This window comes from Alligator sinensis, unplaced genomic scaffold (assembly GCF_000455745.1).
Source record: "Alligator sinensis unplaced genomic scaffold, ASM45574v1 scaffold847_1, whole genome shotgun sequence".
Lineage (NCBI taxonomy): Eukaryota > Metazoa > Chordata > Crocodylia > Alligatoridae > Alligator > Alligator sinensis.
The window spans coordinates 576,376-597,952 of NW_005842797.1; the positions used below are offsets into that span (position 1 = coordinate 576,376).

General features: G+C 46.7%; 1 protein-coding gene across 8 annotated transcripts in view; it reads right to left on the reverse strand.

The window, feature by feature from the left end:
* The window catches only part of CD47 (CD47 molecule), a 43,194-nt gene that overhangs the window by 16,380 nt on the left and 5,237 nt on the right, over nucleotides 1-21,577 (reverse strand). For all 8 annotated transcript variants that reach the window (XM_014525414.2, XM_025191243.1, XM_014525413.2 and 5 more), the window contains 4 exons: nucleotides 11,865-11,954; nucleotides 9,105-9,206; nucleotides 2,337-2,429; nucleotides 1,728-1,826 (listed from right to left, as the gene is read on the reverse strand). In XM_014525414.2, the coding sequence (XP_014380900.1) occupies nucleotides 1,728-1,826; nucleotides 2,337-2,429; nucleotides 9,105-9,206; nucleotides 11,865-11,954 (384 nt within the window). The remainder of the gene's footprint in view (nucleotides 1-1,727; nucleotides 1,827-2,336; nucleotides 2,430-9,104; nucleotides 9,207-11,864; nucleotides 11,955-21,577) is intronic.

Consider the following 21,577-nt stretch of genomic DNA (forward strand, 5'->3'; position numbering starts at 1 on the left):
CTTCCACACTTCCCTCCTGGACTGCACCCCACCCCACACTAATGATAACCAATAAGGTAGAGCTGGTTATCACTGGGCTCATCAGGTAATTGTTTAACTGTTCATATCCCTACTTAGTAAAATCTAAAAGTAACAACTGATGTTTTGCCTTTCAGTAAGAATTGAGTATTTTGTGTAAGAGGGAGCCAGAGGTCCCTGTTACTTTAAGGTGGAGACTATCAGGATCAAGCAACTGAACCTTGTCTAGTTGCAAGAGAATAGATAAGTAGGGAGTTAAAGGGCTGCAAATAACTCCCTGGTAGCTGGCTGCAGAGCAATAGGGCAATAGGACAGAACTCCAAGGAGTTAGAAGGGAAGCTACTGCAGCTGAGGCAGAAAAACAACAGCAAGCTGCTCACTAAGCCTAGGGAGCACTCCTGCAGCTGGTCTAGGGAACACCTGACTGGAGGAGAAGTAACTCTGGGAATACAAACCAGGGTCCTCTGAGGCACAGGGACTAGTGCTGCTCTGAATTCTCTAGAGTGAAGAGCTCTGGCCAGCTTAAGCTATCAAGGAGCAAAGCCTGGAGGTACCCAGTGAGAAGGGAGGTCATCTGCAGCTGTATGACTGATGACCCAGAGGGGCTTTGTGAGGTTTTTTTTAAGCAAGCTGTTGGCATTTTGGTTTCAGTTTATACCAGAGGACTGGATTGTGGCTGTAGGGTGGGACTGGAGGCCATGCAGAGGTGCTTGAGAAGCACTCCAGTTTACAGTATAGCAGGTAGCTAGACAGATATTTAGACAAGTGCTTATATTAATGCTTTGGGGTATAATCAATAAAAGTTTGGGTGAGACACCTGTCGCTTGCCTCTTTACCTGACTTGGGAGGTTCTAATACCTTACCTACGAAGAGGGAATGGAGAATCACTGGGAAATGTTATTCTACTCTTTTTTGTACATCAAATCAAGATATCATTAGGGTCAGTTCCAACTCCCTTTACTCTATAACTAAGCTAGCAAAAGAGTCCTGATCATAGATGGGCTATAGTCTTGTCTCTTTCATGACCAAACAGTACTGGATTTTTGGAAATATAACAGCACAGAGCTACTTCCAAGTTTACTGCTTTGTGTATTTGCCTTCTTGAAGCTCCTGTCATCATCTCCTTTCACAGAGGCTGTTGAAACCTACATAGTGCAAGCTGAGCTTGACCAGGCACTCCTGATTTATTCATTTTAACATTAGAAATGGATCATGCCTCTGTCTGTGCTTTTTTAAGATTGCAGGCCAATCAGAACAACAGAGTAATAAAGGTCAATGTTGGTTTTAGGTGACCCTTGAGGGTATGCAGTGATGCAAAATAATAAGTAAATTAAAGCAATCCTTTTTGAGGCAAAGGAAGCTTATCTGTGCTTGTAGGATGTAGATGTGCTGGATACAGTCATAGTAATGAAACTAGTATATGTAACATAATGCCACTGGCCTGTATTTCCTGCACCAGATAAAACAACATTAACACAGTAGTCCGAAAGTATACCTACAGCAGTTCCACTGTAAAATCATGAATTAGAACATTTTTTTACAGAATAATCTACCACTAATTAGCAAATAATCCAATTTCTAATAATTCCAAAGGTAAAACAAGTAGATAAAAGTGTTTTATGCAAGAGATGCTTGTCATTTTACTATGTGCTAAAATTATAGATTTTTTTGCTGAAAAAATAAAAAAAATTAAAAAAGGAATTGCTTACCTGAGACGCACAGGGCAAATCCAACCACAGCGATTATGTAGCCAAGTGATTTCAAAGCCACCAGAACAACTGCAGATGGGCTTAAATGGTTCTCAAAAACTAGAAGAAGAGGAAAAGAGTCGCACACACTTACTTTTGGAAGTGTAACGAACACAAGAATTATATGATCCATTCAGGACTAGGATCTGGGATTGTTTGAATTTAAGACAACATGCAACAAAACAAATATTAAATGAGTCATTGAGGCCTTCCCTTAAAGGACAAACACTGCAAACAGAAAAATAAATAAATACCCAGACTTGTTCTGCCCATCTCTATCACCCCACCCTCAGGTGTTAGTTACTCAAAGACATTTTACCCTAATTCCCACCTGCCAATCAGCCAATTCCCACCCCCCGGCCAACCAGCCAATTCCCACCCCCCCCCCGCCCCCCCCTTTAACAAGTGGTATTAGGTTAACTGCTTGTTCACTGGAGAGACCAGGAACCAAACACTGTTATAGTATCTAATAATGAATGACAAATATTATAATATTAACTAAAAAAAAAAAAGGTGCTACTTATAAAAAGTTCTGATTTTTCCCCTTGTTACTAGTAAATGATTTCTTACCTATTCCAAGCAGAAGGTACTGTAACGGCAGAAAAATCACAGCAGGGACTACAAGTAAACCAAGTCCAGCTCGATTCTTTGGTGTATACCCATCTGGAGACAATTATACAAATTAGGACAGAAAATCTGGCAGTCATTAAGCACAAGTAAAACAAGTCACCTCTCAGGACCTTCACTCTTGTGGAGCCCCCTCTCAATCCCACAAACTCTGGAGCTCATTACCTGGATCTAATCTCTACATCAGCCAACAGGAAACTAGCTGTAAAGCAGTTACGACAGTATTTCGCTTTGTGCTGCCCTGCAAATCCTAATTGTCCCTACAACACTCTATTTGGTAATTTCATTTGCAAACAAAGTCACAATAACCATATAATTTCAGTAGAGATTAGTTGTTCCAGGTTGAACCTGGATGTCTGGTTTCTGTGAGGACCACAGACACCATATTTATTTGAACATAATCAGCATGGTGTAAAATAGTTCCTTGTCCTATATTCACATACAAGGACGATTCATTAAATATATTGCTTATCATTAAACCGCTGCCAAAAGCAGCACGTGCTCACTATGGAAACAAACTATGAAGTTGACTAAATTAAGCCAACGCTGAGCATGACTATAAAACATATCACCCACATTGGGCAAACATACTGATGGGAACCTACCACAATGCTAGGTTAGTGCAGTCCATCTGAATAAGATATAGGTTTACTGCCCATTGCACACAGTCCTTTCTCAGAGCTGACTTTTTTTCCAAGTCACGGGGAGTCACTCCACTGAATACATTTTGACTTCCTCTTCACTCCCACACCAAAACTGTGACACCCCGCCCCCCCATTTCAAATGATTCCTGTTTCTTCACTAGTCTTAAATATCTGGCATACATCACCAAGTGAGGCCCCAAACAGTTCACCCAGAATCCCTGTCACCCCTTCAGCCTGTTGCATATGAGTAGCAGGCCCTGCCCACCATGAGGTAGAGCTGGACCAGGTTGCCCTGTGCCTTATGTGCATAGAAATTTTGGGAGGATCCCAGGACTCATGAAAAGAACACCTGGTTCCAGTCATGAGTGGGGGACTGTTATAAGACTGTTATAGGAGCAGTGATCCATAAAGACCAGATGTGTGTGACACCAGGGCAACAGATCCATTGAACTCTGCTGCAGCTGCGAGATGTACTACAGTACCAAAAGAGAGAGGACTGAATGCCACTGTGCTGAACCTGAACTGGGAGAAGGCTTACAACCAAGTGTCCCATCAATTCCTGGTTGAGAAACTGAAGAAGTTGGGGGTCCCCTGGACCTTCATTGCCTAGATAAGGATGATATTCACCAACATGACTAGCAGGGTGCTGGTAAATGGCTTCCTGACAACTCTGATCACGTTGGAGTCAGGGGTCTGGTACAGCTGCCTACCCCCCCAATCCTGTTTATCTGCATGATGGAACCACTAGTCCAGCAGCTGAGGCAGGACCCCAGGATAAACAGAGTAGAGATTCCCAGGAGTGACCGGGAAGAAATGAGGGACCTGGCCTAACTGTCACATGCAGTGACAAGTGGTCAGTTGAAAGCCCAACAACCCAACCAGGTATATGAAGCAGTGGCGGGTGCCAAATTCAACTTGAACAAAAGTATCTAGCCTGGCACTAGGTGACCTCAGGGACCTGTAGGCCCTTGGTGTGTCTCTGCTCCCCACAAGGGGGTAAAGATCTTCAGGGTGGAGTTCGACCCAGAGCTAACTGGACAAAAGGGTGTGAGAAAAGACTGAGACCAAAGTCAAGCAGAGACTGGGGCTATGAGAATCACGTTGCAACTAGTACAACTATACACTGCATTGGTTTTCCCCCCTTCAGAGCAAGTCACTATTAGAATTCAGAGAGCTACGTGAGCTTTCTTCTGGGGCTCCAGATGGGAGAAGTCTGCAAAGATCATGCTGTACAAGCCTAAATGGACTGGGGACCAAATAATGCTGGATGCCCTGCTGTTCCTCTGGGCCAAATACAAGAGTCAGATCTGCAAACTGGCAACCAGGACAGAATCCAAAACAGCCCACTTGGTAAGATATTTTACAGGGCACCTCCTGTGACACTGAAGGGTTTACACATTGCCCAAGTCAAACCCATGGACACACTGTGTTTCTACAAGGTCCTGAAACACTTCAGAGACTTTCATCAGTCCAATGGGACTGCCCTGCCTAGCAAGAGGTGGGACGGCCAGGGTGAGGGCGTGTTTATACCCAGCATCGGTGTTGATCTAGTAAAGGATCACCTTGAGAGGCTGGACACCTTCAAGTCAGCTGGTCCAGATGGACTACACCCTAGGGTACTGAAGGAGCTCGCAGGTGTCATAGCTCAATCACTGGCAAAAATATTCGAAAATTCATGGCGCTCAGGTGGAGTACCTGAAGACTGGAAGAAGGCCAGTGTTGTACCCATCTTCAAGAAAGGGCGGAAAGTAGATCCTGGGAATTACAGGCCAATCAGCTTGACCTCAATCCCTGGTAAGATTCTCGAGAAGATTATCAAGGAGACCTTTCTGGACAAGCTGGCTTAGGGCAACATCCTGAGGGATAGCCAGCATGAGTCTGTCGCAGGTAGGTCTTGCTTGACCAATCTCATATTCTTCTATGACCAGGTGACATATCACCTGGACAAGGGAGAAGAGAGTGACATCATATACCTGGACTTTTAAAAAGCCTTTAATCTGGTGTCCCATGACCTCCTCATGGAAAAATTGGCCAAACGTGGCCTCAGCTACACCACAATGCGATGGCTGGGAAACTCGCTCTGTGGCTGGACCCAGAGAGTAGTGGCTGATGGCAGTGAGTCATTATGGCACTCCGTAACCAGTAGCATCCCCCAAGGCTCTGTCCTTGGACCGGTTCTCTTCAACATCTTTATCAACCATGTGGAAATTGGTGTCAGAAGCACACTGGCTAAGTTTGCCGATGACACTAAACTTTGGGGCATAGCGTCCACACCTGAGGACACGCTAATGATCCAGGCTGACTTGGATAAGGTTAGTAAGTGGGCGGACACAAACCCGATGACGTTCAATACTGATAAATGCATGGTACTCCACCTCAGAAAACTGCCCCCACAGCATACTTGTAGGCTCAGCAGTGCTACACTTGCTAGCACCACAGCCGAAAGGGACTTGGGGGATCATAATTGCCCACAAGATGAACATGAGCCATCAATGCAATGATGAGAGGCTGAGAGCCATGGGACTCTTCAGTCTGGAAAAGTGCAGGCTCAGGGGGACCTGGTGGCTACCTATAAGTACACAAGGGGTGTTCATTAGGATCTGGGAGAACGTCTGTTCACCACAGTGCCCCAAAGAAAAACAAGGACCAATGGTCATAAACTCCTATAAGACCATTTTAGGCTGGATATAAGAAAATTTTTCTTTACTGTCTGAGCCCCCAAGACCTGGAATAGACTTCCTCCAGAGTGGTGCAGGCACCTACTCTGGACTTATTCAAGAAACACTTCGATGCTTATCTTGCTGGGGTCCTTTGACCCTAGCTGACTTCCTGCCCCTGGGGTAGGGGGCTAGACTTGATGATCGTCGAGGTCCCTTCCATCCCTGATGTCTATGAATCTATGGAACAAACATGATCTGCACGAGACCCCATCGATCCCGATGAACTACTGTAAGATGCAGGAGGTGATAAGCACAAGAGACATTTTGTTGCTGGTGGAGTTACTACCTGGCAACAGCTGTCAGGCCATGTGGGAATGAATCTTCTTTATAACAATTTTATAAATTTCTCACATACAGAATCTAATTATTGCAGGGCCGTCTTATATTCAGGATGGCCTTATATTCAAGTAAATACAATTATTTCTGCACCTGAGAACAAAGGTTTTTTTTTTTTGTTGTTTACTACCAGATTCTATACAGAAATATTTGGGGGGGGGGGGGGGGGGACTAGAACCAGATCTTTTGTTTAAGAAAATTTTGGGGGGGGGGGGGGGGTGGAAACTAACCCATCATTTGACTTAAATCTTATTTAGCTCCCTGATTATGCTTTCTGTAAAAGCAGCTTTCACTGTCTATATTATATTTAACACTACTCTATGGCTCAACTCTTCTGTCTATGACCACAGATTTCTGGATAGGTAAGTTGAGTAAAGATTCTGAGCACTACACAGACAGATCCTGATGAAACTCACACAGACTAATCTGAAGACATCAAGGGTGCTCAGCCTCTGGGGGCCAAATCTGGCCCACAGAGCCATAATGCCTGGCATGTGGGGATCCCCATGGGTTGGAAAAAATTGGTAGCTGGGGAGAGGGGAAGCTTCACGTGGTAGGGTCCAGCCTTGCGCAAGCCATTGCCGTGCAGCGAAATCAGGACCAGACCCAACCCGCAACATGCCCAGATCGGGGCAGGCTGCTCCCTCCCTCCACGCATCCAGATAGGGGCCACTTCACCCCACCCATCCCCTGGCATCTGATCAGGGCTGGGCTACTTACCATCCAGTGCCCCCCCCCCCCCCCCCCTGCCCCTTTCCCCCTGGCACACCCAAACTGAGACTGCTCCATCTACCCTGCGTGTCCAGATCAAAGCTGTGCTGCCTCCCTCACCCGCCATGGTGCAACTGGATCGGGACTGCTCTGCCCTGCCCCATCGCATGTCCAGATCATGCCCGGGCTGCCCCCCACCCTGCTGAGTCCATATCAGGATTGTTCCATCCCTCCTCCTTCTCTCCCCCACCCAACGCATCTGGATTGGGACTGGGTTGCCTCCAACCATCCCCCACATCAGGACTGGGATCACTCTGCTCCATCCCCATCCCCCGCGTGCATCCAGACTGAGACCTGGTTGCTCCCCACAGCCCCCGACAGACAGATCAGGTTCGGGATGTAGTCCCCAACAGCAAAATGGAGCTTCCTTTTCCAGCCCTGTGTGCCACCTGGATTGAGTCTATCCGCTGAACCTGACACTACCCATCTGGCCCACAAGGTGAAAAGGTTGGGCACCACTGGTCTACATTGTTAAAGTTAATGTTGCAGGCCAGTGTATGGGCTAAACTCATAAGGGTGAGGAAAGAGGTTGCCATCCAAGTCAGTTCCATCTATTTTTTATATATATTTAGCCAGATCTTCTGCTGGAGTAACCAATTAATAACAACTGATACTGATTTTTTTCAGAATATGATATTGCTTTATGCAGTCTGTGAGCTGAACAGAGATCTGCAGGAGACAGCTGTGAATTTGCTGCAAACATGAACTAGATGAAAAACTATTTTTGACTCCATCTAGTAAACTACATACTTGGCATTCAGTGGTGACAAAAGCGCCTCTTAAGAGCTCAGAATTACCCATTAGGAAATCAAAATAGGAAAAACAGATTATAGATTTTAAATGGTGTCCTTGCCAAAAGCCAATGAATTCAAACCTGAATGTTACTTTTATTATTGTTTACCTGATTACTTTATTACGTAGTGATAAATAATCTGTAAAATAAAAACCTTTAAATACCAAAACAAATACACAAGTGATAGCATGTCAACATATTTTAATGGCTTTTAATGTATCTGGGGCTTGAGCCTAAAGCTACTCTACCCACTGACTTGTACTGGAATTCTATATAAGCATAAAATAAAATATTAAAGTCCCTTATCATGTACTTTAATCTGTATATTAAATTGATTCCCTTTCTTTTTCCAATTTCAAAATAAAAATGCTTTCACATTGAAGTAGGAACGTGGTTAAGACCTAGAAATGTATTTTTTGTTTCCTTCTGATATTATGGAAAAATGAGTTTATCTACCACAGCTGAGCTATTAACCTGATTACACAAGTAAGGACTCAAAACATATATATAAGTAATGTTAGTTGAGCAATTAATTTCATCTAAATCCCTCAGACTTTATATGTAAACTTCCTCATGCATATAAGATCAGAGTGTAGGTCAACATTTGTTGTGGAAGTATAATCCACATTTTTTCCTATTGGGTCTGCTCAGGTATTGATGCAACTCTATGTGCAGAATGAAGTCAGAGGAGAAGTTTTGCCATTTCAGTGAAAGCAGGCTCAAATCCAAGAAGAGCAAAATACTGAAACTGAGCACTATTGTGCAAATCTAAGAATCTAGCCTTTTGTCATCACTATTAGTGGATCAAAATAGACAGCAAGCCATCAGCTGAGCAAATGTTGATTAATACTCTTAAACCTAGCACATCATGAGAGAACTTGAGACGCATGAAAGACAAGTGGACTTATTTAAATGTTCCCAGTGTGAAATATTTCCATTTCCAAATGCAGGGCATAAGGCCCATTTGTGGTGTGCAGCATTATGTTATTATTCCATTTCATACAATCTGTTGTTCTGAAAAGAAAAACATGTGCTATGTTGCTGCTGAGCAAATCATACTTGTTTCATGTCACAGATCCTATAGGAATTTTTTGTGGAAACGCCTCTAGTTTTACAAATATTCTTCCATTTTTACAGATTTTCTTATGGCTCATTTGGTGATAGGACAGTCACTACATTGTTCCTACCTAGAATTCCCAATACCTCCTTTCTGACCACTGAAAATTATACCCACATTCCCTCTAACCATTTTTGCTGATAGTACACAAAAATAAGTATTATGCAAAATTAACAAAAAAAAAAAATGAGCAAGCTACTTGCTTTATTTATTTCAGAGGTGCTGACTGATTCAGCTCCTGCAGAAAGAAATGAAAGCAGCTATGTATGCTCCTCCCTTCTGAAAAGCAGGACACAAATGTCTAGGAATGGAAGGATTTGTTGCACTTACCAGGAACTAAAAGAATAGCACCAACAACACCAGCAATTATAATGATGCTTCCTGTAATAATCAAGCCAACCTTCTTTCCAAGTCCAATTTCAAATTTTGATGCTTAAAAGAAAAATGGAGAGAGATACAGGAATAATGCATTAGATACGAGATGTTTTCCACAGAAAGACCTCTTAAATTTAGATCAGTTAGAAAAAAGCATCCCTCAAAAACAACATCTTAATATCGCACACTTTTCCAGTTGCCCCAGTGACACTGACGGTAAAACTTAAGCTAAGCATCTTGGTTAAATTACTAATCTTGCCTTACTGTGCAGCCCAGGCTGAACTTCCACTGTTTGCTGCAATCTAAATCAACTCTTCATAACTCCTCTTGCTAGTTCAATTAAATAAGGTATTCATTTTTTTAAAGTTACACTGAATGTTTTTTTCATGAGATTAGGGCAGTAACCTGGGACTTGAAAAACCTTAGTTCAATTCTCTGCCTAACCACAGACTGTGCGTTTGAACTGATGCTGCCACAGTCCTTTTTAACAGATGAGGAATTAAACTCCTCTACTTGATATAAACTCTTTAAGGTTAAGTTTATTAAAGCGGTGATCTCCAAACTTTGCTGCCCAGTGGCAAACAGCATTAAGGGAGTAATAAGCTGGAGCTAACATCATAATTTCCTGTACCTGTCAAACACAAGTGATATCAGAGAATCTCACAGATATGTTGTCCCCAAGCCACGGACTGGAGACCACTTTATTGAAGACTGTGATGTCCTTGTGCATTACCTTGTAAATACCATAGATCAAATTTTTACAGCAAAACTGCATTATTAAGCACAGACTGCCATCCATTTCAGAAGTGGCTCATTTCAATGGTGGGTTACATAATAGCTATACTTCCGGAGCTTTTGGAAGAAGAAAAGCTGTAACATAATATCATTATCACCAGCTGTGTTTGGTTCCACCCTCCACATTGTTAACAAAACTGCCAGGTAAGCTGGAATTCTACAGGACAGGAAAAGCACAGCTTGATTCTAAGGTTGAAAATTTGAAAGAAAAATCCTGGGTTTTGAAAAGGTAATTTAGTCTTCACTCCTGACAGCTGAACGTAAAAACTAATATCCCACTATCCAAGCAGAACCATGTTTTTGGAGTTAGGAGTAAAGGGATTACATTTTAAAAGTTAGTTCTGCAATAAAATAAATCAGGTATGTTCAGAAAAGGGAGTTTGTAACTAAGCTAAGTTTGTTTTGATTTTGTGCAGTATATAAATAAGCAACCCTATGTCAGCAAAAAATCTCTTATCAAGCAAATATAAATCTCTTATCAAGCAAATATAATAAAAAGTCTCCCCAGCATGACTAGGGTAGAGTGTATATGATAAATCTCTACATTTTTCCTCAGATATCCTTCTAAGTACATTATTATGCAAGAGCCATCTTTTTCACTTGTAACAGGGCCCTAATCCACAACTGTAACTCCTTTACTACTAAATTAAAAATAATTTATTTGGAGTTTTAAAACTATTTCTAATCCTATGTTCTGAGGGTATATAGAATTAAATTAAAATACATTTAAACAGCCAAATGAACTGACAACAATTAATAATTAACGAATGCATTATATTAAATCCCTATACATCAAACCCCTACAAAAAAAATCTACACCTTCCTGAACACCAGGTAAAGGTGAAAACAAGTGTTATGAACCATTAAAGGAAGATACTGTGATAAAGCATGGGGGTGGGGTGGGGTGGGGTGGGTGGAAATCAAAAGAGTTAATTAACATCTTAAGTAAGCACTGAGAAATAGGGGGTAAAATAGTCAACTTAAAAATCAAAGGGAATTTGGTTGATTCAAATTTTCTTCTGTAAAATATCACTGCTCTCTCTCCCAATTTATCTATATTTTACATACTTTAGGATAGCCACCACAGTAGCATCTGATTGCCAGATAATGTGCAGACACATAATATCAGGTACTTATGACTCTGGAACTTAGAAATAATGAAAACATCAAGTCCAAATTGGCCCTGACAAAAAAAAGAGATCAGGAGTCTCAAATTAGCAAATATTTTACTTGCTTCAAAGAGTTAAATATATCAGAATTCACCACCATTTTAAACAGAAAGAAAGTTTAAAATACAGAGCCTACAGTACAGAATGGAGATGTACCGTATAAAATCCAGACATCAAAAGAGTCAACTTTAGGAATTTAGTATCTCTCTCATCGCCACCCAGATTGTTGGTACTGGAAGTATTTTAACACAGCAGATGATATGCTGGTACTAAATTAAACTTAGACCAATTCAATAAAACCAATGTGCAGTGTTACATGAAGAAGAAAGCATCATCTCTCTGCAATAACACTTGTGCTGCCATAAACTGAAATATCTTTCTATTCCTAGGATGAACCATTAATGTCACGGTGATGTGACAACTACATAAAAAAAACAAATCCTTCTTGACATGTTACTTTAAGGATATTAATTACCTACTGTAAAATTTAGAGTCAAAAGACTTTTTCCTGGAAAACATTTGCCACTAGCATCAGTGCTTGGAGTAGTAAAAACAAGACTCATTAGCATTTGCTAGACCGGATCCTAAAAGTCAGCTTTCTAATGTGCTACCAAAACCAGCTTCTATTTCCACCTTTTGAACTTAAGTACTACCTTCTATTATTCCATTTCATGTTGCTGTTTTGTACACTCATGTGATTTTAGTGCTAAAATCCAGTATTTATAAAGAATGAACAGAACTTAATACTCACCAACAACACATAACTGCGCCAAAGAAAAAATAATAGCCAAAAACAGGAAGAGTATGATGAAAACACTTTCTACTGAAGGAAACCAGCTTCCTAAAAATTTAAAGACACAAAAAAGCGAGAGGAAGAGACAGAAAAAAATTAAGTTATTAGATTTATATTCTGGTGCTCATTTTAGCTTATTCTGGGGCCTGCTTAATAATCTGTCTGCTACAAGTTTTAATATTAAAGATAACATCAATTGTCTGATCTTGACCACCCCAGCTGATTTGATAAATATGACAGGCTGCTTCCTACTCATTCAGGATTCCAGTTGCTGTAACTCCCATTCCAGAAAATTCCAGGGGTGCTTCTACACCACTTTTCCCATGTCTAAGCAAAAGCAAGGAATAGCACGCTGTTGGTTGTGTCACACATTTTATTGCAAATGCACACAATACTAATCTCCACATTGATTTCTCCCAGTCACTGACCACTGTTTTCAGTCCTTCATCCTCTGTTGCCTTCTTCTCCCAATATCCCCCCTCTACCACTGAATGTGGCAACGGTGCCAATGGAATGTTGTATCATTTTTGTAAAGTTCATTTATGCTGCTTCTTAGGTATAATGCACAAAGCTGCAGGAGACACCAAGGCACAACACTCCCAGGTACAATCATAAGACTTGGTATACCATTACCTGCCATTCATGCAAAGGGTTGCCTCCCAGGTGATAACAGTAGGCATGTCTACACTTGCTATGAGATTTAGGCTTGTAAGCCTTCCCTGGGAATGCATCTACACGTGCACCCTGTTGGGAGCAAATTTGTGCCTTATGGGAGTAGACAGATCCAGGCATGGTCCTGCCCTGCTCTGCCCCCGTGCAGAAGCCAGAAAGAGCTGCAGGATCCAGCTGCATCTACCCAGGTGCCTAGGGGCTCCAGGGAGGCAGGCTCAGCCTGGCAGCAGGCTCTAGGAAGGGGCAGACTCAGCCTAGCAGGGGTAGAGGACGCTGTCCTGGGAGCCTGTGGCCAGTGCCCATGGACACTCCCCACCCTCCCCCACAACAGTGGTGGACAGGGCAGTGTATCCACAAGGCACTTGCAAACCACCTCCTCCCCCACCCCCTGCAGTAGGGCACCTGGGCAGCCACCCATGGATCCCAGGCCCAACGGGCAAGCTCAAAACCACACACACTATTGACAGTCTCAAGCAACAGTCTTTAGTTCCCTCCCCAACAGTCCCCACAAGTCCCCATTGCTAACCCCACTACCTGCCACCAAAAAAGCACCCGTTTCCCTGTGCAACTATGTACTGTGTGGTGTGTACCCTCCAGGAGGAGGAATGGAGGGATGAAGATGCCTATGGGACAGAGCCCGGGGAGAGGCTCTCAGCACCCCAGCCTCTGGCCACACCACCACAGGTGCAGATGCCATGTTGAAGCCAGTGGGCTGGGTTCTCAGCCACGGGTGGGGGCAGCCACTGTTCAGGCTACACAGCCTGCTCCCCCTCCTCCACCTTGGGGCCTGAAGTCAGCAGGGCCCGTGTGCGGTGCTGGTCCTGCTGTTGGCAGCTCCTGCTCAAGGGCCACGTGACACCTGGGCAAGTGGCAGGGAAAGGCCCAGGTGGGGGACCTGGCTGCTGGGAGACCTGGCTCAGGAGCAGTGGCAGGGAGCCCTGGCTGCTGTAAGTGCTGCTGCACGTCATCCAAAGCCCATTGTGGGGCTTGGTGCTGGGCCATGGGTGGCTGCCAGGGGCATAAGTGGCACTAGAAAGTATTATTTGGGGGAGGCTGGGCAGTGCAGAGAGCGCCCACCTGACCTCACTGCTTCCTCCCGCAGGGCTGTTCTAAGGCCAGCGTGCACTGGTGCTGTGCACGTGGCAGCAGAGGAGTGCACAGTGGCGAAGCACACAGCAGGGTCGCTGGGCACAGCGCTGCAGCGGTGGTGGCAGTGGAGACACTGTCACCGGCTGGGTTTGGGCGGGGGCTAAGCCCCACTCGCCCTGACCTTCCACCACCTATGCCCAGGGGGCAAGCAAGGCTGGGGCCAGGGGTGGCATGAAGGTGACCACCAGGGCCAGGATGGTGTCCAGTAAGGGTGTGCAAAGCGGGCAGTATTCAATTCAGATTCAGCCCGATTTCATAGACATCAGGGCTGGAAGGGACCTCAGAAGATCACAGAGTACAGCCCCTCGCCCCAGGGGCAGGAAGTCAGCTGGGGTCAAAGGATTCCAGCACGATAGGTGTCCAAATGTTTCTTAAGAGTCCAGAGTAGGTGATTGCATCACCTCTGGAGGCAGTCTATTCCAGGCCTTGGGGGCTCGGACATTACAGAAGTTTTTCCATATGTCCAGCTTAAAACGGTCTTGGACGAGTTTGAGATAGTTTGACCTTGTCATCCCTTGAGGTGCCCTGGTAAACAGGCATTCCCCCAGATCCTGATGAACACCCTTTATATACTTATAGGCAGCCACTACGTCACCCCTGAGCCTGCGCTTTCCAGGCTAAAGAGTCCCATGGCTCTCAGCCTCTCATCATAGGGCCTGTTCTCTTGCCCTCTGATCATGCGTGTGGCTCTCCTCTGGACTCAAGCTTTTCTGCATCTTTTTTAAATTGTGGAGCCCAGAATTGGATGCAGTACTCCAGCTGTGGTCTCACCAAGGCCGAGTACAGCGGGAGGATGACATCCTGAGATTTGCTTGAAAAGCATCTATGGATGCAAGCCAGACTTTTGCTTGCTTTAGCAGCTGCAACATTGCATTGATGGCTCATGTTCATCTTGTGGGCAATTATGATCCCCCAAGTCCCTTTCGGCTGTGGTGCTAGCAAGTGTAGCACTGCTGAGCCTACAAGTATGCTGTGGGGGCAGTTTTCTGAGGTGGAGTACCATGCATTTATCAGTATTGAACGTCATCGGGTTTGTGTCCGCCCACTTACTAACCTTATCCAAGAAGGCCTGGATCATTAGCGTGTCCTCAGGTGTGGACGCTATGCCCCAAAGTTTAGTGTCATCGGCAAACTTAGCCAGTGTGCTTCTGACACCAATTTCCACATGGTTGATAAAGATGTTGAAGAGAACCGGTCCAAGGACAGAGCCTTGGGGGATGCTACTGGTTACGGAGTGCCATAATGACTCACTGCCATCAGCCACTACTCTCTGGGTCCAGCCACAGAGCGAGTTTCCCAGCCATCGCACTGTGGTGTAGCCGAGGCCACGTTTGGCCAATTTTTCCATGAGGAGGTCATGGGACACCAAATTAAAGGCTTTTTAAAAGTCCAGGTATATGATGTCACTCTCTTCTCCCTTGTCCAGGTGATATGTCACCTGGTCATAGAAGAATATGAGATTGGTCAAGCAAGACCTACCTGCGACAGACTCATGCTGGCTATCCCTCAGGATGTTGCCCTAAGCCAGCTTGTCCAGAAAGGTCTCCTTGATAATCTTCTCGAGAATCTTACCAGGGATTGAGGTCAAGCTGATTGGCCTGTAATTCCCAGGATCTACTTTCCGCCCTTTCTTGAAGATGGGTACGACACTGGCCTTCTTCCAGTCTTCAGGTACTCCACCTGAGCGCCATGAATTTTCGAATATTTTTGCCAGTGATTGAGCTATGACACCTGCGAGCTCCTTCAGTACCCTAGGGTGTAGTCCATCTGGACCAGCTGACTTGAAGGTGTCCAGCCTCTCAAGGTGATCCTTTACTAGATCAACACCGATGCTGGGTATAAACACGCCCTCACCCTGGCCGTCCCACCTCTTGCTAGGCAGGGCAGTCCCATTGGACTGATGAAAGTCTCTGAAGTGTTTCAGGACCTTGTAGAAACACAGTGTGTCCATGGGTTTGACTTGGGCAATGTGTAAACCCTTCAGTGTCACAGGAGGTGCCCTGTAAAATATCTTACCAAGTGGGCTGTTTTGGATTCTGTCCTGGTTGCCAGTCTGCAGATCTGACTCTTGTATTTGACCCAGAGGAACAGCAGGGCATCCAGCATTATTTGGTCCCCAGTCCATTTAGGCTTGTACAGCATGATCTTTGCAGACTTCTCCCATCTGGAGCCCCAGAAGAAAGCTCACGTAGCTCTCTGAATTCTAATAGTGACTTGCTCTGAAGGGGGGAAAACCAATGCAGTGTATAGCTGTACTAGTTGCAATACCGCCCTCAAGAGGGCACGTGGCTCCCCATTGACAGGCAACGTGATTCTCATAGCCGCAGTCTCTGCTTGACTTTGGTTCCCCCCCTTCCCCCAAGGTGCATTTTTCTGTATTGAATGTCATCAGGTTTTTATCCACCCATTTTCTGAGCCTGTCAAGGTCGGCCTGGATCACCAGCCTATCCTCAGGTGTGGATGCTTTACCCCAAAATTTGGTGTCATCAGTGAACTTGGCCAGTTCACTTCTCACACAAATGTCCATATCGTTAATAAAGATGTTAAAAAGTATAGGTCCAAGGATGGAGCTTGGGGGACACCGCTGGTCGCCAAGCACTTCTGTTGACTACCACTCTCTGGGTCCGACCTCGGAGCCCATTCCCCAGCCATTGGACTGTGATGTAGCCGAGGCCGCAGTTGGCCAATTTTTCCATGAGGAGATCATGGGACACCAGACCAAAGGCTTTTTTAAAGTCCAGATATATGATGTCAATCTCTTCTTCCTTGTCCAGGTGATATGTCACCTGGTCATAGAAGAATATGAGATTGGTCAAGCAAGACCTACCTGCGACAGACTCATGCTGGCTATCCCTCAGGATGTTGCCCTATAGTCTCTTTGATAATTTTTTCCAAGGTCTTCCCAGGGATAGAGGTCAGGCTGATAAGCCTATATTTTCCCAGATCTACTTTCCTGCCTTTCTTGAAGATAGGCACCACATTGGCCTCCTTCCAATCTTAGGGCACTTTACCCGAGTGCCACAAGTTCTCAAAGATCCTTGCCAGTGGCTGAGCTATGATGCCTGCCAGCTCCTTAAGTACTCTGGGGTGCAAACTGTCTGGACCAGTTGACTTGAAGGTGTCCAGCCTCTCAAGGTGTTCCTTTACATGGTCTACAGTGACGTAGGGTATAAATTCACCCTCACCCTGGCTGTCCCACACCGTGGTAAGCAGGGCGGTCCCTTTGGGCTGGTGAAAAACTGATACAAAAACCCATTAAGCAGGCTGGCTTTTTCCTGGGTGTCACTTCTCAGTTGTCCCATTAGGTTTAGCAGGGGTCCAATGTTACCCTTGCTTTTCGTCCGACTCCCCACTTATCTGAAAAAGGACTTTTTATTGTCCTTGATACACGTAGACAGTTGGAGCTCGGCTGCAGCCTTGGCTTTCCTGGTTCACTCCCTACAGGTCCGGACCAGTGCAGAATACTTCTCCTTTGTGGTGATTCCAGTCTTCCATCCTTTATAGGTCTCTCTTTTTAGACACAGAAGGTCCACGAGTTCCTTGCAGAGCCCAGGGAGTTGCTATGCCCTTTTGCTACCTTTCCTCCAAGATGGGATGGACATCACTTGTGCTTTCAGGATCGCCCCCTTGCGGAGCAACCATTCATCCTGAACTCCTCTTCCTGTCAAGTCATGGTCCCTTAGGGCCTCGACAACCAGCCTCCTCAGCATATCAAAGTTAGCTTTCCTAAAGTCGAGAGCTCCTGCATTGCTGATGGACTTGCCAGCTTTGTGGTGGATAGTGAAAGTGATCAGCTCGTGCTCAGTCTCCCAGCTTCCCTTCAATTCTTAGGTCACTGACTAGATCATCCCCCTTTGCCAGGACCAAGTTGAGCAGCGCTTTACCTCTTGTTGGTGCATAGACTTCATGAGCCAGAATGAGCTCTTACACACATGTGAGGAAGCTTTGTGACCATTCGGATTTGGCCAAGTGCTCTTCCCACGAGATATCCGGGTAGTTGAAGTCTCCCATGACAACCATGGACCGATAGTGTGCAGCCTCAGCCAGTTCCGTGGCGAATTCCTGGTCAAGCTCTTGTTCCTGATTAGGAAGTCTGTAGTAGACTCCTAACATTGTGTCCCCTGTGCCAATGTCAGCTTGCAGGGATGTGTAGCTTTCCTTGACATAGAGCGCTACAGCCCCGTCCCTTTTTTCTGCATGATCTCTCCTGTATAGGGTATAGCCATCTATACCTGTGGCTCAGTCTTAGGTGGAGTCCCACCAGTGTTGCCCTGAGGGGTCAGGCCAATGCTCAGGATCTCAATATTGCACTATTAGACAGGAGGGTGTGGTGTACAATTGTACATGCACACATAAAAATCAATTAAGCACACATACACTCACTAGGTGCATACACCCCTACTAGGCATACACACTCACAGTAGCAGCTCAGATACACATATGTTCAAAATAATTAGTCTAGGTTCATGCACACCTATCACCAGTTTAAGCCCATACATGCTACACACACACCAAACTTAGACAGAATCAGTTACCAGTTACCAACACCTGCACATCCAATACACATACGTGCATTACAAATTCATATACCACACACACACACACAATGATATCTATATATGTATATATATGTGTATTCACTAATTCACACACATACCACCCACCTACACATACACACAGGTGAGTTCCTAAGTTGGGTGTTGTGATGTGTACGTATGTATATGCTTGGTGTACTTGGGATACCCGGGGAAAGGTTAAGGTAAGAAAGTAGAAGTATAAGGAGTTAAAGTTACCAGGATGGGGATTAGAACCGGTAGACTATAGGGGCCTGGGCGGAACAGCTGAGGCACCGAGGTTACTTTAGGTTAATTGATCTTAATTGATTAAAAGACAACCCCAAAGCCTGCAGAACAGAGAAGCCCCAGGGCACAGAGGCTGGGTCTGGAGCCAGAGCTACCAGGAAGCTGAAAAGGTAGATGGGGAGAGGGAAAAATGGGACTAGGGGAAAGTGTGGGCGTTGAAGAGGGGCTCTGGGTGTGGGGGAGCCAGAGGATGGCTCCAGGGCAGCTAGAGAGGTCTGGGAAGCTGCAGGGGGTGGGGAGCCTGAAAACAGAGAGACGGACAGCAGAAAATCACAGAAAGAGCAGCAGGAGAGACTGAAAGGCGGCAGGGGCAGCAGGAAAGCAGGGAAATGCAGCAGGAAGTCACAGGGAAAAGGCAGTAGGAACATGGGAAGCAGGGGGACAGCAGAAAATTACAGGAAAAGCGGCAGAAGAGACTGAGAGGCAGCAGGGGTAGCGGGAAAGTAGAGAAAGGGAGCAGAAAGTCACAGGGAAAAGGCAGTAGGAATTGAAAGGAGATCGGGAAACTAGTAGAGAAGGGTGGGGGCTGCAATTGAGAGAGAGAGAGAGGCTGGAATTTAAGACAAGGAAAGGACTGGGATTCAGTAAAGCATGACCCAACTCAGGGTTGCAAGTGACAGTGGTTTTATTGAACAGGGGAGATGGTGACACAATGCCAAACGGTTCCCTTGTGCGCGCGCACGCGCACACACACACTGGCAGCAGGGCTTAGAGAGGCTTGGTGCAGGGGCTGAAGTCCACTGAAGTCCAGGAGGAGAGAGAGAGAGTCCCCAGTTGTAGGAGGCGGCGTGCAGGACGTGTGCAGGAACCTCTCCTTCCTGGAGAGGTTCCTGAAGGACGCCGTCCGAAACAAATACGCCAGTGACCAGAGGGTCAAACCCGGCCAGGGCAAGGTATTCGACGTCACCTCAAAGTGGGACTCCAGCAACCACTTCATGCCCAGCAGGAGCTTCACGCGCTTCGCGAACTGGCGCTTCCTCCACCGTGCCCGCCTCAACTGCCTGCCTCTGAATGGGGCCATCTGCTTTGGACACCGGGACAAGAGGTGCCAACGGTGCCAGTGACCAGAGGGTCAAACCCGGCCAGGGCAAGGTATTCGACGTCACCTCAAAGTGGGACTCCAGCAACCACTTCATGCCCAGCAGGAGCTTCACGCGCTTCGCGAACTGGCGCTTCCTCCACCGTGCCCGCCTCAACTGCCTGCCTCTGAATGGGGCCATCTGCTTTGGCCACCGGGACAAGAGGTGCCAACGGTGCGGCTACACGGCAGAGCCCCTCCCCCACGTGCTGTGCAGCTGCAAGCCGCACGCCAGAGCCTGGCAGCTCCACCACAGTGCTGCCCAAGACCACCTGGTGAGGGCCATCCCAGCCACAGCGGGGGAGGTCTCTGTGAACTGCACTTTCCTACGTACCTCGAGGTACCAGGCACGGCTCGTGAACGCTGAGATGGTGGGGTGGATGAAGCGTCTCACAGGAGCGTGGGGGGGGGGGTTTCCTTGTGCACTCAGCAGCAGACCGGGAAATGGATCAGAAGTACTTGCAGTCCACTTCCAGGTCGCCACCGAGTGTGACCCAGGAGGCACCACTCACTGAGTCGGGAGGCAGGGTTTCCCCCATGCACTCCACGGTAGACCCAGAAGTGGACCAGAAGTACTTCTGACCCACTTTCGGGTCCCCTGCCTGGGCCACCATGGCAGCCTGTCACTCCTGCAACACAAGCATCTTCTTGAGGAGGGCAATGTGCCTCTTCTGGAGGGTGGGGAGCCTGTGCCAGAAGGCACAGTCCTCCCAGTCCCTCTCCTGCTCCATATCCTGGGTGCACCAGGCCTGCAAGTACACCAGCTACTCCTCTACCATGGTGACCAACTTGTCCAGCAGGAGGATGCATTCTTGTGTGATGCTGCTGGTGGAGACAGCGCGTGTAGAAGGCACCAGCTGACCATAGTGGTGTCCTTCGAGGTTAATCCCCAGTGGCAACTGGTACATTTCCCCCTTGTGTAGCTACTGGACATGCAAAGCCAGGAGAGGGGCTTTTTGTGAGCATTCGCAACATTTAGAGGTAACATGTGCTAGGCTGAGGGGCTGTGTGCCACCCAGCCTCAGAACTGTGTGAGCTGCCCAGGCAGCTGAGGAACCCAGGGATCATGCTAAGTTAGCCAGGCAGACCCTGCCACAGGTGGCCACTGGCTAAGCCCTCCATCCCCACTCCCTCCAAAGAAGCAGGTGGCCTGCTTGACACTTGCTGCAGTCAGCCTGCCTTCTGCCATCCCTACCCAGGCCAGGGCAGGGCTGGTTCTTACCACCTGCCATGGCAGCTCCAAACCAACTCCCCCCGTTTCTCTTCCTGCAGGCTAGACGTTTTGATCCCGAGGCACCAGACCACACTGCCCAGAGTTGGGGAGGGAGGGGAGGAGCTCCCACACAGCTGGCAAGTGGAGCTGGTGACAGCCCCACCCTCCCGAATGAGGTCCTCTCCGGAGAAGGGAACTATGTCCGAAGCATGCCCCTGCTGAGAGTCTGCCAGCAGTACCATGACAAGCTGTTTGAGTGCACTAAGGGATGCCCAGCCCACCAACCACTATGTACCGACCAAGCCAATTCCCCCACCCTCATCATTGACGGATGTCCATATGGCACCAGTCTGCCTACGGTCAGCTCTGAAATAGTTAAGGAGCTCCTGGAGGAGCTGGATGGGTACAAGTCAGCAGGCCCAGATGACGTCCATCCACAGCTGCTGAAAGAATTGGCCAGTGTCATAGCTGAGCTGCTGGGACAGCTGTTTGAGCACTCGTGGTGCTCTGGCCAGGTCCCTGAGGACTGGAGAAGGGCCAATGTGGCACCCATATTCAAGAAAGGGAGAAGGGATGAGCCGGGTAACTTTAGACCAGTCAGTCTTACCTCTATTCCTGGGAAAATGCTAGAGAAAATAATCAAAGAACACATTTGTGCAGGCCCAGCAGGGGAAACGATGCTGAGGGGAAACCAGCA